This window comes from Dermacentor albipictus, chromosome 7 (genome assembly GCF_038994185.2).
Source record: "Dermacentor albipictus isolate Rhodes 1998 colony chromosome 7, USDA_Dalb.pri_finalv2, whole genome shotgun sequence".
Taxonomy (NCBI): domain Eukaryota; kingdom Metazoa; phylum Arthropoda; class Arachnida; order Ixodida; family Ixodidae; genus Dermacentor; species Dermacentor albipictus.
In genome coordinates, this window is record NC_091827.1 from 44629940 (window position 1) to 44647095 (window position 17156).

A 17156-nucleotide genomic window follows, 5' to 3' on the forward strand; every position below is an offset into this window, starting at 1 on the left:
GATAATCCTGCTAATCGCTTTTATTGAAATTGGTTGCATTTGAGAGAGAAAGTGAAATCCTAGTTCTGTTGGAAACACAACTTCGATTTAAGGCCTCAATTTTGTTTAAAATATTTTGAAAAATTCGAAAGCTTGAAAAAATAGGAGCACGACGTTTACAAACTAATAGCTATGCATGAAAAACAGACATTGTGGTTCTGTAAACGGCATCTATTATAACAGTGAAATTGGACAAGTTGCAATGTCAATTTGTATCTTACGTGAATTGGTTACGTTGTGTACAAGGGTTCTGCACAAGCCGTATTTCCACAATACTAATTTTTTTTTATATTGATGTGTAACATATCTATTTTGTCCGCTGTCGATGTACTATTAGGTGCAATTCACAGAATTGTGATATCATTTTTCATTGTTGAGTCACGGAGTTTTAAACTTGATAGTTTCGTTTTCTGAAAATTTTTAATAAATAATTGACCACCTAAATGAAAAATTCGAAACCAGTAGTCACTAGAATTAAGCTTTTTCTTTTAAATGCAACAAACCTCCTCAAATTTGGTGAAGTGGTTGCAGGGAAAAACGAATTCCCCTTCTACATGTATTTAAATAGGAGCACCCGAGCTAAAGCTTCCTCCAACAAAATTTCTGGCTACGCCACTGGCCCCATATATATATATATATATATATATATATTTATATATATACACACACACACATGGGGCCAGTGGCGTAGCCCCCCCCGAACAATATTTCGGGCTACGCCACTGCACTCGAGGTAACATGTAGTAAAGCAATGAGCGGGGCTAGTTGGTGGACGTTCATGACTGGCCAACGCTAGCTGTCCTGTTTGCGTGAGCTCGACTTCGTCGTTGTCGACGACACAGTGACTGGTTCATCTCACACTCTTGCAGGGAACATCAGTGTGGAGTAGGAAAAGAAAATTATTTTACTTTTTTTCCTTTTACATATCGATCCGGATCTTGAATTGCCCTGCCGACCCATTCTATCTGAATTTCGCTATTATGCCTCAAGAGTCCAACATAGGACATTACAGCAGGTGGCCCGGCATATTAACAGCGTTTGAAAAAATGATAAGATATATATAAGCGGTAACAAGCGATTTCAACGGCGTTTAGATTTAGTTGTGACGATGACGTGGGCGGAAAGATCATGCCATGTCACGTGCTGCGGGGACGCAGGAGGATCACTGATACGTAACCGTGTGAGCACGTGGTGGGTATGCGCATAATTCGCAAAACGGGTGATCTTACGTCGAGAGACGAGGTGCGGCAAGTCGAGCCGGCATTTTAATGTCGAGGTGCCGGTGGTGAGTCAAACTCCTTTAATAAGGAAGTGCTTGGGACCTCCAAGGTCCTTCGTTATACCGGGCACTTCGTTGTAAAGGGGCCGCGCCGTGCGGCTCGCATGCAGTGTAGCACGGCTAAGCACGTTGAACAAAAGAAAACCTGTATTTAACGCGAATTCATGGGAGACTTAATGAAATATGTCGCTGATTAATAGGCTCAATAAAAAGGTCGCTAATGAAATAGGCGCTAACGCAGGATCTACGCAAAAATGAAGCTGCAGATCGTCGAATGACGCCATCGCATCCCTTGCCGTCCAAATCCTTGGTTCGCTTACAGAATGATTCATTACCCTATGGATAGCTTTGAAGACGTCGTTGGTCGTCGGTCACGATTACGACATCACGTCGTCATCAGCTGCGACGTATTCGTTGAGACGCCGCACGCGTTGATGTATTATACATCAAGCAGTGTATACGGGTCGAACGATTTCTCGAGCAGTGCAGCAGGACTGTTTCTGAAATCGGCACGCTCGTCAAGCGTATCGCTAGCAAATCAGTCGTCCTGTGTCGCCAGCGAATCAACGAATCAGCCCTCGCGAACGCCGAAGTTCCTTCTTTGTACCGAGGCAAATTCGTTTTATAGTGGTCTTCGCTGTCGAAGCATTCACAATGCGTATGAAATATAAGAATTCCGCCAGCACATAATCGCAAGCCTTCGTTATACCGGTCATTTCGCTGTAGGCGTTCGATTGTAATCAGAGCCGATGAATCGCGCAGCTCCGTTCCGGATCGATTCGAGCTTGTTAGCTGGACTTGTGTGGGTCGAGCAACGAACAGGCACGTTCATGTCTAGACTGAACGAGAGAGAGAGAGAGAGAATGATAAATCACGGACAAAGAGATAGACTGAACGAGGGTTTTGCGAGTATATCTTCAAGTGGAACAATTGCTATGTTGCGACGTTACTGCGTCGCCGTTACTGTGAGAGCCCGAGAGGACGCTTCGTAAGCCAGAAAAGACGCGAGAACTGAAGAGTGGCGAATTGCCTGCTCTAGGTCCCAGTGACGCCATGTAATTGGCAGCGTTCTGCTAGGCTGGGGATCCAGAGGGACCAAAAAGACGCAACCAAGCCAGTTTCGATAACTTTTCCCGCGCCAATACGGCCCAACAATATATACTGCGAAGTCCACATAGCGCCGCAGCGCCGCACCGGTGTTAAGGTGTAGCCGCGAAATTCACAAGTTTGCCCTTCGTTGTCTTCTCTGGTACTGAAACTCTTTCTTCCGAATCAATGAAACAAAAAAAAATTCACCGACGATTACAATACTTCCTAGTGACCCGCCGCGGTTGCTCAGTGGCTATGGTGTTAGGCTACTGAGCACGAGGTCGCGGGATCGAATCCCGGCCACGGCGGCCGCATTTCGATGGGGGCGAAATGCGAAAACACCCGTGTGCTTAGATTTAGGTGCACGTTAAAGAACCCCAGGTGGTCGAAATTTCCGGAGTCCTCCACTACGGCGTGCCTCATAATCAGTAAGTGGTTTTGGCACGTAAAACCCCATAATTTAATACTCCCTAGTGCGAAATCTGAGCGCAGCTCTACACCTGTTTTCATTTCGCGATATGTTGGCTGGGGCAGGCAATATGTCCTGTGCGGCGCATTGCAGACACTGCAGAGCAAAGTGTGGCGCAACTGCCTCGCTAATCGAGAGATCGCGAGAGGCAGCGTGTGCGTGACGCGTGGGCACGATTTGACAGCAGCCACCGCAGACGTACCTCCGCTCATGCAGCGCTTTGTTTCCATATATAGATATCGGTGGACGCGCTCGTCGCATGCCTTCGGTGAACAGACGACGGCGCGCCGCTACTCTGGCACCATCTCGTAGCGGTCGACGCCGCCGAGCCCGTCTTGCGCGGCACTACGCTTTTCTTTCGCTTTCGCCACACCCTCCTCCTCCGCCTACCTCCTCGCGCTCTCTTCGCTATCGCCGCCTCTCATCCCCTGTTGCGCTCCGCGTTCGCTCTTTCATCCTTCGCTGTGCTCGCTCGCTCGGTTACGCCGAGGGACGACGCCAACACGAAACGCTGGAACGGACGCCCAAGAGCTGTGCTCTAAAGGGAGTTTTGCATGAACTCCCTAGCAGTCTAGACTGATTCAATCTTTCACCTTTTATAGTCTCTTAAAAAGACCAGTAGTAGTTGCACTTCTCCTGAATACTTGTGTTTCTTCTGAAAGCGATCAACCCAGTTCCAATGGGAGTGCACGAACTTGCAGTATTTCATTCCAAGACCTTTATGTCAGTTGCGACGTGCAGATGGTGACCCACGAGGTGCCGTCCGAAGAAGAGCTCCGGCGCATGCTACACTGATTATTTCAAATAACCAAGCTTTCGAAACTATATTTCTAAAAGGCGCTGCTGCGTGCTTGTATTGCAAGCACACCCGCGAAGAAAATTTAAAAAAATGCCACGGTCCCGGGCACTCGGGTAAGCGTGGCACGTCACCGAAGCCCGCAGAAGCGCGTTCACACGTAGTTCACGCCGCCTCTAGCTGCACGGAGCCTAACGCTCCATTGCGAAGTGACAGTCACGTGGGGGCGCCACCTTGCACTCTGGCTGGACGGCCGTCGCAGCCGTGCGGGGGTGCCACCGTCGCAAGCGCACGCGCTCCCTATACCGTGCGCACGGCACTTGGACGCGACGGCCGTCATATGTCCTGGGTGGCGCCTGCGAAGAGTATGAGGTCTGTCTCCTGGCTCTTGAGGACGTAGATGAAGGGCCGGGTGTTGGCCGCGTCGCGGTACGCCTTGGGCAGCTCCTCGGTGTAGAAGTTTGTGAGCGAGAGCGACACCGCGGCGGCCGCCGTGACGCCCGTGGTGTCGATCGTCAGCGCCACCTTGTGGATGATGTCCGAGACGAACAGGTTCTGGCCCACGCCGGCGAGGTTGGCGTGCTCGTCGAACAGGTCGAGGAAGCCCATGTGCTTGAGCACGTACGAAGGCTGCACCATCTCCTCCAGGTGCATCTTCGGCACCAGCACCTGCGCGCACCGTGCGAGGCGTGACGAAATGAAGGAATGAATGAGTGAATGAATTCGAATCAAATCGAACCTGCTTGCATGTAGGAAGAATACAGTAATATTCCCGTAGGAGGCGAGAACTACAGCGATAAGTGTGACGAGGTCTTGAACCTACTGAAAAGTAGTGCAGCCGTCAGTGATAAACAGTGGTGCAGCGAAGACGAAAAAAAAAAACGTTTCCAGAAATCCTACAAGTACGTATCACATGATCAATTTCGTGAGTTGCGTATATAAATTCGAACGAAATGTTTATTCCTGTGAACAACAACGCATGCATTAGTTAGTGCATCAGTTATACCGGTCTCTTTCCAAACATATTCGGCACGTCAATTTGAAATAGTTCGACAACAGTGTGAGAAAAACTGGAAATATACAAAAGCCTGAATATCGCCCTGTATATACGAGATACATATGTAAATATATGCAATGATTGAAGGAATAGCTGAATGGGAGTTAGGTATGACACAGGTATACAGATAGGAGGATTGTACAGTCTAAACATGGTTAGTTACATTTATAAAGCTGTGTATTTTCATATTCTTGTAAGTAAATTAAGCGACGCCGTTTTACCGTAACTAATGGCCCCGCATAGGCTTGAATGTTCTTGTCATTTTTTTCGTTACGTCTGAATGTAGCATCGACGTTAACAAAATTTGGACTGGCAAGATGCACCTAAATTTGGGTTCGAGCGTCGTATTTTACATACTGTAACACTTGGCACGACAGTTAAAATTGGCTTCTATAAGTTTCGCTCCCACTGATGTATACTTTATACGTCATATTAACAGTGTTTCAGTACAGCTAGTACTATTCAAGCCATATTAACGTTACTTAGAACAGAGGGCCGCTCTTACCCGCATAAATTTTAAAATGCTCCCTTTTAAAAGGTTGCAGTGTTCGTACCTATCATAATCATACATTTAGTGCAGCAACTATAGCCCATGAATAAATTGTCCTAAGGAAGTATTTGGAAGGAAGGAAAGATAGACGTGGCTCTATGCATGACTTGTATTCAAGTCTTCAGGTAGGAAAAGGCCAAAGCTGAATCCTGAGTAGGGTTGACCGTGGGTGGCACCGACGTTCATAGATACTTTTTTCTATAAACGTTGGGTAGCACGACCTGACATCTCACAAACCGCCGATAAAATGGTCGGCTGCTCCGACATCGCACAACACGTCGCCCATCGGTTGAGTAGATACTGATAGGCTTCCCATTTGGCCATCACAGCGGCGACAGCTGTCACCGTAGTGCTAAGGGAAATGTTTGTGACGCACATTTCCCTCTCCCTCTCTCTCTCTGACAGACGCATTCTGTCGAGTTCCTTCCAAACAAAGCGCCGCCTATCGGTCTCACAGCTCACTACTCGCCCCTCCTTCCGGCAAAGAAACACATTGTGATCCTGGTCTCTAACGTCAGATGCTCCCACCGCGATGCGTCTCCAGGTTTATCTCCACGGGGACTACGCGAAATAAAGAAGCCAGTGGTCGGTTTCCGGCGCCGAGAGAGCAACACCTCGCCTCCTGCCCCGGGCCTCTAATGTGCGTCTGTCTGTCGCGCGGAGAGTTGCAAAACCGCGAGGTGGCAGCAGCCGGACCGCCGGGAGCGCCGCCGCCGGCGAAACCTTCCGCCAGAGGCGATCCGCTATCATGGCTCCTCCTCGACCGCTGACTCCGCGCCGCGAATTAATCCTCGACAAACGTCTGTCTCTCTCACTTTCACCTCCTCCGCTCGCTCCCTCTTGGCTTCTTCACCTCCTCGCACTCCCCTCGAGTGTCTCTCCTCCACTCTCTCCGCACGAGTAAATAACCGTGTCCGTAGGAGGAGAGCTTTTTGTGCTCAAGCTTGCTCGCTTTTGCCCCCTAGCGGGAGGTTATGGGGCGCGGCGGCCGCGTTGGTTGGGAAGGGGGACGGCGAGAAAAGGCGGAAGAAACGGTGAAGTGTGGGGAGGGCGTAGTGTCGACGGGGGTTTATATTGCGATTGATTGGCGCTGCCCGGCGGCAGGCCTGTCGTCGCTCTCGCCAGGCGACGTTGCGCGGAGCGCGCGTGCAGCAGCAGCGGTTTTTCGCGGCCGCTGCAGGCGGCTTCTTTGCTGGACGATCGCTAGCGCGGATGCCGCCGCAAAAGCGCCTGGCGTCGCTTACGAGGTGCTGGGGAGAGAGATTTCCGGGCTTCCTTGTTTTCCCTCTTCGCGCTTCCTCCTCCTCCTCTTTCCTCCTCCTGCTGCGCCATCTTTATCCTTTTTTTTTAGTTTCCCGCCGTTTCGCGTCTCACCTAAATTCGGTGCAGTGCGGCGAATGTCGCGCGTTAATCGCGCGTCAGTCAACCCAGATTCAAAAGAACGTAAGGAGAGCCTTTCCACTGTGGGCATCTGATCCGCCGAGTGAATGGAAGCGTCACGGAAGCGTTAGCAGCGCGCAATGGGCAAGCTTTCAGATCCCTTTGTGGAACGTGCAGCTGGCTGTCTTCAGCGGTCGGCTGAAACTAGTTCTGAAGTGCATATAGTGTTGGCTGCGTCGCACGGAACTTGGCGGGACGGGGCATAGGCGATCGTATTTAATCTTCCATTCGTAATATGTGCGCCGTTTATCTTCCGCTGTTACGCAAAAAAAGAAAAAAAATCTCGGTTTTGTGTGCCGTGACGACAAATTAATGTGGTCAGGAAACCTTGCGAACGCATCCGTGCAACCATTTCCGTGTATATGAATCAGGTGTGGTATACCGTGCACTTGTTACAGATAGAAAACGGCAGGGTTTCCTATAGAAAAGAAAACAACGAAAGGAACATATGCCTTATAGCCAATAATCCCTTATGAACACATGACGATACCATAGAAAAAACCCATACATTCCTATATGTTCACATTCACCAGCATTGGATATCGGCCATATGGGTTTTTTCCGATAGGCTTAACAGCCCAAGATGGCGGCAATGAAACGCTTGCGTAAAGGCATAGAGTTTCTCACTGTAACACCTAGAGGGAAATCTGGCGCCACCGTCTGTGGGAGTTTCCTAAGGGACGCTGTGCCGTCATGGGAATGACGGTATATGTGTCTGCGAGGCTTGTGTTGGCTGGTGTTGTAAGAGGCTTCGTCTTAAACGTGGATATGGCTACACAAATAACGCGTTCTTAAAGTAAGATCTTCATAAAACGTTTCCATTCACGCATATTGCATCTTGTAGTGAAGTTTACTCACCTACAATGCATAACCAAGAGAAGAAAAGCAAGAGCAGACGACAAACTGTTCCAAAGCGAGCGCGAATCTTGTCGTCTGTCCTCCAACTTTAGCAGCCCGCTGATACTTTTTACGTTTCATATATAATTGTACATCCAATAACAAGTACTCATAGTGAAACAGAACATGATATTGTGTAATAAAAAGCTAAAACAGCTTTTTACGTTCTGTTTTAGTAGAAAATTAATCATTGTGACAGACGGAACGGTGCTTGCCTGGCTCTCCGAGAACGATGCCAAGCCGGTCACCATATACCGGCATTCCCATGCATACCACAGCGCCAGATTTCCCTTTAGGTAATATAGTGAGGAACTCTATGCGTAAAGGAACGCGCGTCCGACATATTTCGTTCACCCCTCTCTGGTCTTCGTTTCTTCTCTCTCGCTTTTTTCTTCTTCGTGTCAGTTCATTCTGTCGCCTCGTCTTCTTTATCTTCTCTTCCCTGTCTTAATTCACGTCCCCGTTTCCTTCGTTCCTTTCTTTTACGTCAGTCTGTCGATCCCCCTACCGTCTTCCCTTACTTCTTTTGTCTTTCCCTGCGTCTTCGTTTCTTTCCTGTCTGCATGCCTCAATCTCTTCTGTTCGAGGAGCTTCCAGCTTTTCGTCGCCTTATATCCGCCACGGAGGTGTCTCGTGATGGATGGGGGAGTAACGGGAAAGTGCCGCTAAGTCCCGGAGAAAGATTTTTTGCCGAGCCGAGGTTCGACACTCTGGCGCGTGGCGGTGCTAGTGGTCGCTGTGGTTTAAAGCCCCTCAATCTCCCAAAGTAGCGCCATTCACTTCTCTCCTCCTCCGCTCGGCGCGGCCTCGACGGTGGCGCCGCCGGCAGTGGGCCTGCCGTAGCAGACGACGGCTAACACGCTACGGGAGGAAATCCGCGGAAAAGTTCGTTCGAGTCCTGCGGAGCAGTTTTTTCAATCTAGATCTTGCTTTGTCAGTCGGTAACTGGCCTTAAGAATGTCGTGTCGGATTTGCGAAAGAAATAGAGAAAAGCACCATTATTCAAGGCGTATTTAAGGCGTAAAGCGCGCGCACGTTGAAAGTTCGTGTTGCTGAAACACGACACAAGCACGCGGTGTGCTCAGACACGCGAGTAATTACCAGAGTTTCAGGTTTTGACAGCGCGAAAGTATGTGCACGTGGTTTCGTAGGTTAATTTACGTACCTGCAGGATGCTTTTGTTCGGCCGGCGCGTGAGAGATTCCGACTGTCTGCGGTCAGCAATGCCTGGCAGCAGAGCCGTTTCTGTTCCGCGCCTTTTACAGATGTACGTAGCTCATGCACAGGTTGTGGTGGCCATGAGCAACGTTTTCACACATAGGCGGTATAGATAATTTTAACAACTTACCAGCATATGAAATCGTTATTTATTTATTACAGTGCAAATGGTTAGAATTTGATAGAAAAGAAAGAAGGAACTTGATGGGACAACTGGAAAGAGGTTCAGAAAATAATTATCCCCCTCCCTCATTGGCACCAGCAACACTTTTGTTGAAGTGCTAATTTTATCTCTGTATACTACGTGCGTCTGTATTCTTTTGCGTTGTAAGTTTTCACAAGGAAGCAGTGTTGCGTTAACTGGAACAGTCAAGGCACACAAGACAGAAGAAAAGTTGATTCTTGGGTTTTACATCCCAACACCACGATCTCATAAGGCACGCCATAATGGGGGCTCTGGATTAATTTTTTTTGCAGCTGGGGTTCTTTAACGCACCCCCAATGCACTGGACACGGGCCCGTTTTGACACGGGCGTCAAAAGAAGAGGTTGGAGGAGCCGTGTCACTTAACAAAGCCGCGCGTTCTTTGCCACTTGCTCGAAGTCAGCCCGCCCGATCTTGTGAATCCACACTTTTCTTCGTTTTGCGTTGCGCCCAGCGGATGGTAAAACAAAAAGCTTTTTGCCGTCACTGGGTCTGTTGTGGCAACCGTAGGCGCAGCAGCACGGCATCGCAATTAAGCACTCGGCCCTAACACATTGTATAAAACTACCGCGCTCCTTCAAACCGCCTGCCGTACTTCGTCGCGGAGGCCCAAAAATGGGGGTCGCAGGCCCAAGATTGGGGGTCGCAGCGCGCTGGAAAGAAAAGATATACAAAAGCGCGGCGCCTGCTCTGCGCCGGAAAGAAAAAAATATACAAAAGCGCGGGGCCCGCTTTCACGTGACACAGATTGGCCAATGGGGGAGCGGAGGAGGCTGGGGCGACAGGAGGAGTGGAGGAGGAAGCGCCTGGGTGAGCGGGGTGGCGGAAAGATCTAAGAATGGCGCTACTTTTGGAAAATTGAGGGGCTTTACTGTGGTTAAAGCTTCTATTCTGGTCGCTCTCTCTCTCTCTCTCTCTGCTGCTGCTGCTGCTGCTGCTGCTGCTGCTGCAGTCTACTCCAGAGGGAAATGCTGACGGAGGCTCCGAATTGTACGTCTGCGCGCTTTTCGGGAGCGGTTGTCGAAGATCCTGCAGCTGCGCTGTTTCACAATTTCACTTTGAACAAGCGGGGAGTTGTTGTTGCAGGAGTGCGCGTGTACGGAATGGGTTGACGGATCACGTCCCGGAGGTTTGCCACGAAGTTAGCGGTGCGACAGGATAGTTCATTGTTGCGGGGCTTAGTTCAACACGTCGTGATTGATTGTTGCAGTATGTGTACCCGTCGTTGGTGGCTTGGCGGCTGCGCCGTTATAATGCTGATCAAGTTGCCGGTTGGGTTCCAACGGGTGGCGGTAGCATTCCAAAGGGGGGCAAGAGGTCAGAGGGGGGAGGGGCGCGTCGGTAAAAGAAGTTTTCGATAACGCTTGCCTGCCGGGCCGGATTTCGGTGTAGCCTGTATACTGAGTATCCCGAAGGGCACAAAATGAGGCGAAAAAAAAGGAAAGATTGATCGATTAATTAATTTCTGTGGTTCTATACGTGCCAAAGCCCCGATATGATCGTGAGGCACGCTGTATTTGGGTCCTCCGGATTAACTTTGTGCCCACTCGGTGTTGTTTAACGTGCGGCCGATGCACGGTACACGCGGGCGCATTTACACTTGGCTCCTGCCATCGAAATGCGGCCGCCGCTGTGGCCGGGATTTGATTCCACGCCCTTCGGCTTAGCTTGCGTAACGCCAAAATCCACCACGCCACCACGACTAGCGACACTATTTTCTTATTGCGTGTTAAAATGCTTGTATGTAGCATTTCTTTCTTGTGCACGTGAGCATTGCTGTTTCTTTTGTAACATTCTGACGATGCTTGCGTACTATGTATAAATATAACATCACTAACGTGGGTCACGTACGTGAAGCACTGTTTTTTTTATATATAACTTGGTAACTGGATGTGTCATAGAAACTTACGCATGATGTACCTCGTGTCAAGTTTATTTTACAGTCCCCTTTTTTGCGTAACGCATGCCTGTTTGTTTGATTTAATAGCAGTCTTTCCTGGACATTTGTGCTGATTGTTGTGTGTTACTGTATGTTGTTGTTGCTTTTCTTACTACTGCGGCTGCCTTAAGTTTTTCTCGTTTTGTGTGTTATATTGTACATGTAACTAGTATTCTAGTGCCTCCTCTCAATAATGCTTCATAAGGAAACCCTGAGGGTATCACAACAAAGTAAATAAATAAATAAATAAATTGCACATCTTTATATGTGTCTGTATAGCCACGTCCCTACTGTTTCTTTGTGTCGAGTTTTCAGCGTTCTTCACCAAATAGGAAGTATGGCTGGCCAGACATGTATGCATATTTTGTATGTCTCTGTACAAAGACAAGAAGAAGGGCCAAGAATCAGGTCTATCTGTTAAGAAGCAGCTTCTTTTTTTTTCTTGGATGAAGGAATACCTCACAAAATGAACCGATCTTATTTTCTGGCCTCCCAATCTGACGCCGCTTCTAAAGATAATGGGTCAAGGCCGCTGAGAGCTCACGACCAACATGGTACGTACAGCACACAAAACACACAGCCTTCTGGTGCAGCACATAAAGACTCGTGAAGTGGACGACTCCACCAATGAATGCGTGGACTCTAGACATGGAGGAAAATAAGTGTTTGTTTGTAATTTTGTTAGCTGCCTCAGCATAAACAAGCTGAATGTGTTCCTCGGTCATACGTCTGTTTACCACGCGCGTTACACCTGTAGGCGACCGCATGAGCCGGGCCGCTCGTTTACTGCAACAAAACGCGCAGCTGTATCAAAGCGGCCACTTGAACCAATGGGCCGTTAAACTCCCTCGCCGAGAGGCGTCAGAGTTCCCAGCTGCTGCGCGAAAAAAAAAATTAATAAAATGAGTTTCCCAACTCTCGCTCATAATTTACGGTTACGCTTTCCCTCTCGTCTCATTACAGGCGGCGAAACTCGGCGACGACCCGTCGGTCCACAAGCCGTCGGTCTCCGCAAGCCTTTGGCTGCGTGCGTTTGGAGAGATCACACACGGTCAGCAGCTGCCGTCTGCTTCGGCAGGAAATAAAGCGGACGCCTTCTGCCGCTTCTGCTGCCGCTGGCTTCATGCAGTGCTTGTGTGCGCTGCATAACAAGGCACGAAATCGTCTGCAGTGACTACCGCAGCAACGACGCACCGTGTCGTCTGCGCTGACTTCTGCAGGCAGAACGAGGTGTCGTCTGCGCTGTCTTCTGCAATATATCGAGGCACGGAATCGTCTGCACTGGCCGGGTGAGTGTACGGAATCGCCCGCCTTAACCAGCCGGCCTTTCTCTCTCCCTTCTCCCCCAACTTTTAAGTGCTCATATTTTATTATTTAGGAATTTTGCGGTCGCGCAACTGTAGCGCCACCTATGCGCGGCGATGTCGTCGGCGCCGCATGTCGGTGGTGGGGTTGGCCGGCCTATACGGAATACACCACCTGTCCAAAGTGCCGCCGTTAACCAGCCGCAGAGCGCATCTGTCGATAATCTGCTTCAATACTGATTTTAGCAAGTATAGCGCACGCAGGCAAATAAAAGAACAATGTTCACCCTCGGGAAACTTTGATTTAACGATGTGCTCAGTGATGGTCTGTCAAAAAATTCTATGCAAGCTCCGCCCTCAAAGCCGCGCTGCCCTTGCTCTTGGCGCTCATCGCTCCGAAACGGGAGACGCCGACATCAGAAGACGTTCGCATGTCCACTGACGTCACGAGATTGAGCGAGCGTCATTGGCTCGCGCATATAATGAAATTAATTTTTAGTCGAGCAGCGGTACGTTTGCAGATGCATTCTTAGTTTGTCACCGATTCGAATGCATTCGTCCTATTCAAGTGCATGGGAAACGCTTAAACGCAATCAATTTGTCAAATACTCCGAACCGATTTAAATAAGGTTTGACGAATTTAAGAGAAAAAGCTAGATTTTGCTGATTGTGGAAATCGTGACTTTCATTTCTATGGCTTAAACTGTTTTGCGAAGATCGTCCAAATTTTGTAATTCTAAATAATGAATTGAAGCACAAAGCTTACAGCTTCTAACGAAACCACGAACGGATGCCATTTTTTTTTGTAAACAGCACGCGTTATATATCTGAAGCGGACCAATCTCATGTCATCAATCAATCTGCGCTTGTCCTCCTGTGGTAAAAATCGCTGGTCCTAATTGATCGCACCAGCCTCGTCGACTGCAGCGGCCGCTAAAAGGGTGGAGGGAAATGGTTCGTGGCCAAGCGACAGCGACGTACTCCAGGCTTCATCGCTTGTCTGGGTGCTGTGCACCGAACTGTGCCAAGCTACAAGTTGAAGCTCCCGATCCCGATCGCCGAATTACCGTGCGGAGTACGCGCACTTCGACGTCTTCAGACCTCGGACACGCTCCTCGTCATCACCAATCGGCGATGCCACGGCATAATGGTGGAGGATGATTTAGCGAAGAGAAAAGAGGAAAGGTCACACGGAAGAGTGTCTTTCTAACTCTCTAACCTAGCTGCTACTCATCAGCGTGGTAAGGGAAAGAGTAGAAACGAGGATGTGACTTCCGAGACCGCGTACAGCTTGATCTCCACGTACATGCCTGATGGCGACGTAGAGTTTCCTACCGAACTCACTAGAGGAAAATCTGGCGCTTCAGTCTTTCCACCACCATGGGAATGGTGGGTATACGTACACGTATTTGTCCACGGCTTCGAATGGCCTCGTTGAGCAAGCGAACTGCAGATTCTATTATTGTTCCTAGTGGTTCAGCCGTGTATAGCGTGCTATAGTTGCACAACAATTCTTTAGAGCTGTGTACCATTAAGAGTTGGCAGCTACGTCATTATGTTACATAATTTCAACTGCATAAATATGTCTCCACCATAGAGTTTCTAAATACATACCCTAGAGGGAAATGTGGCGCTAGTGCCTATGGGGGTTCTCATGAGCGTTGCCTCAACCTACATGGGAATGATGGGAAGTACAGGCTTCGGATTGACTTCGATCTTTAGACTAGTCGCGTTTGCTTCTGGCGCAGTAAACAAAGCTATACTCAAATATTATCGCGTAAAATCTAATTCTATTTCTGCAGTATGTTATGTAATGTGCAACACGCTACATAAACTTTGTATGAATTTGAGATGAAAGTATGGTTTACTATGGTTTGTCACCAGGACACACCAGGGTATGCATACTTGTGCGATTCTGTTCTCAATTTAACGCCAAAGAATAATTATTTATTCATTTTTGTAACAGCAAAACAACCGTGCATGTACTTATATACAAATACTCACCAAGTATTTCTGGAAATAAAAATGTTGTATTGTGACAAAGCGTTGCGCCCTTGAGCGGAATGCTAAAAGTGTCGTCTGCTACGACGCCTGCTCGCTGCAAACGCGAGACTTTTCTCGCAGACGACAGGCACTTGCGAACTCTCTCGCTCTTTCGAAAGGTTGCGTCGGCTGTCACGATTGCTGAACGTCTTCAAGTACTTTTAAGCACATCTGCTGCAGTGCTAGCTAGGACGCTAGTGGCCTCCTACGAGTATGCTTCATCATATTTTATATTGGCGTACCGCTTCCGAAGCGTTACAGCGTGGCTTTGCGGGTACCCATTGTGCGACACTAGACTACAGCTCGGAAGCAGCTATCTTTCCTACCACAAGTAAGTTTGTGTTCTCAAAGTCCTAAAACACGCATGTCAATGAGCACACGAACGAGCACATAATGAAGCCAAGCCCTCAATAAAATTTGATTTTCAAGCCAAAAGTACAAGTGTATATGTCTTGTATCAGTAGTGCCTTCTTTGTCCTATTCTGCAGTTTCATAAAGCACGTAACGCTATAGTGTCAACCTAACACACTTAACCAACCAAGGTCCAAACGCTCAAAACATGTTCTTTCAACGTTTATGATGCCGCCGCTTTCTCGTCACGGCTTCGACGCCACACCGCGACACAAGCATCGTCCCAGTCGCTGGCCCAGCGCTCTATCGCCACTCCGAGCAACATAACAAAGGCAGAGAGCTTTGCGTTGAACTGTCACACTGCAGGTTATAGCAATTGCGCTTGGAGCGAAACCAAAACTGCCAAAAAAATACTTGTAGACTAGTTCGCCAGTCAATAGAATGCCAATCCGAAGCCTGTACTTCCCATCATTCCCATGATGGTTGAACGATCGCAGCGCCAGATTTGCCTCTAGGTATACTAATATGAAACTCTATGGTCTCCACACTTCTGGGCACACGTGTCGCTAGATGATGACGATGACGACTTTTGGGCAATGACGCTGAGTCGGGGACCGTTTGACATATTTCAGAGTTAGTTTTATTTGTTATATGTTGAAAAAACAGTATATGATGGTATAAGTTAACGTGTAAATGAAGCTAATCATTACCACACGGTTAATTCAACATGACAGTGCAGAAAAATCCCGTTAATTCGACCCCTGCGGGACCACACGATTTGATCGAGTTATCCGAAAGATCGAAAGACAAATCGCGGAAAAATGCACGAATTCAGATATGTATTGCTTGAAGTAGTCCGTAATGTACTTTCGCTTGCTGTTGAAGCGCGACCCAGTAAATATGCGGTGAAGAGCGCCGACACGTTTCAACACTGACTGAGCATTTAAGCATGTTGACAAGACACAACTATAGGAACGGGTGACTTCACGGGAGCGTCGCAGATCCCCCTCCCCCACTAAAAGATATTAAAAAACTTCCGTGTATTCGGAAGCAGCAGCACCGTCTGTTGTATTTCTTGCGATTTCAAGATATTAAAAATCGCTGCGCGGGCGAGGGGGCGCCGAAGAGGGGAAGGGGTCGATTAACCGAAGCGGCGTGCTTTCGCGTTTGAAACGAGTTTTCCTTCGACAGTGAATTTATGTGGTTTCTCGCCGCGGGGGCTTACCAGTGCGTGCGAATTAAGCGAGAAGTTGAATTAACCGAGGTCTAGTCAACGGGAGGTCGACTGTATCAGGTTAAAGCATGCAGGTCGTTCGAAGCGAAAGGGCCGAATCCATGTGCTACCCATAATTCCCGTGGTAGGGTGAAGCACCCTATCGGCGGCGCGTGCAAACATCAGCGTCGCGTATTTCTCTTGTAAGGGATGTATGAAATTATAACTCCATGTGTTACGGTATTCCATATTTTTTGTTGTTGTTGTTGTTGCTCCTGTGATTGTATCTTTTCTCGTTGACCACGCAGGGCGTGTTTAGGCTGCCTACTATGGGGGTAACCCGAAATTGTGAGCAAGCTTTTCGATTCCGGAAGCGCCAAAGAAATGAAAGCGTACCGCGTACCCCCTCCCGTTTTGCTTACACGCCGCTCGCCAGGTTGCGTGTTCCAGCCACGACGTCCAGTGTGGGAAGTTTCTGCGCATGCCAGGGTGCCACGTATGTACAGTGTAATAATAACGAACACGGGCACACAAAGAACGAAGCCTGTCCTCCGCGGGCGCTTTCATTGCGTAATCGCAGCAGACTCGGGGCTATTGGCGGCGAGGAGTTACGGAGTCGCCATCTATCGGAAGCGCCTCGCTGGCGTAGTATGAGGGATCACGTGGCGCGCTCCTCATAGGTTTTGCTGTCAGCGCTCACTGAAAACACCACGCACGAGCTCTCCCGGACATTTCTGTAAGTACTTTCGAAACAAGAGAAGTTTCTTACTGTCTAAATAATAATCTTGGGCAAACTGAAAGCACACAATCGTTTACAGACGCTACCTCTTTACCGAATACGTAGTACATTGAACGCCACTGCGCGCGGTCGCAGCGATGGAGTCTTCCGAACCGGCTTCTTGCGTGAAAGGTAGATAAACGCTGAGAGCAAACTATGTGAAATATGTTCTTATAGCGTTTGTATAACTAAATGGAGCGTAATAGAACGAAGACTCAATGCAGCGATCGCGCAGATTCGCAGCGACCGACTGCGCGTCTGCATGCTTGTCCGCGCACTGTTTCGCTTTCTCCGCGCGCGCGTTTTCGCACCGTGCCATGAGCTTTAGGTCGCAGAATATGAGCATTTGACAATATACAAGCAACCATTGTTGCGTGGGCGCTATCAGAGCTGTTCAAAAATAATTTCATTGTAGAGACTTCGACGCCTGTGATGTACCGTCGCGACGATTCAATCTTTCTTTTTTTCTAAATTCTTTGACCTTTCAGTA

At 48.6% G+C, this 17156-nt stretch overlaps 2 protein-coding genes across 3 annotated transcripts in view; one reads left to right on the forward strand and one right to left on the reverse strand.

Annotated features, from left to right (window-relative positions):
* The window catches only part of Hers (Histone gene-specific Epigenetic Repressor in late S phase), a 302932-nt gene that overhangs the window by 123550 nt on the left and 162226 nt on the right, over positions 1–17156 (forward strand). For both annotated transcript variants that reach the window (XM_070522119.1, XM_070522121.1), the window contains exon 2: positions 11941–12266. The gene's annotated coding sequence lies outside the window, so the exon portion shown is untranslated. The remainder of the gene's footprint in view (positions 1–11940; positions 12267–17156) is intronic.
* Positions 3485–17156, reverse strand: part of LOC139047940 (leukocyte elastase inhibitor-like) — a 62433-nt gene continuing 48761 nt past the window's right edge. Inside the window, exon 7 of the mRNA XM_070522128.1 lies at positions 3485–4341. Coding sequence (XP_070378229.1) covers positions 4009–4341 — 333 coding nt within the window. The 3' untranslated portion in view covers positions 3485–4008. The remainder of the gene's footprint in view (positions 4342–17156) is intronic.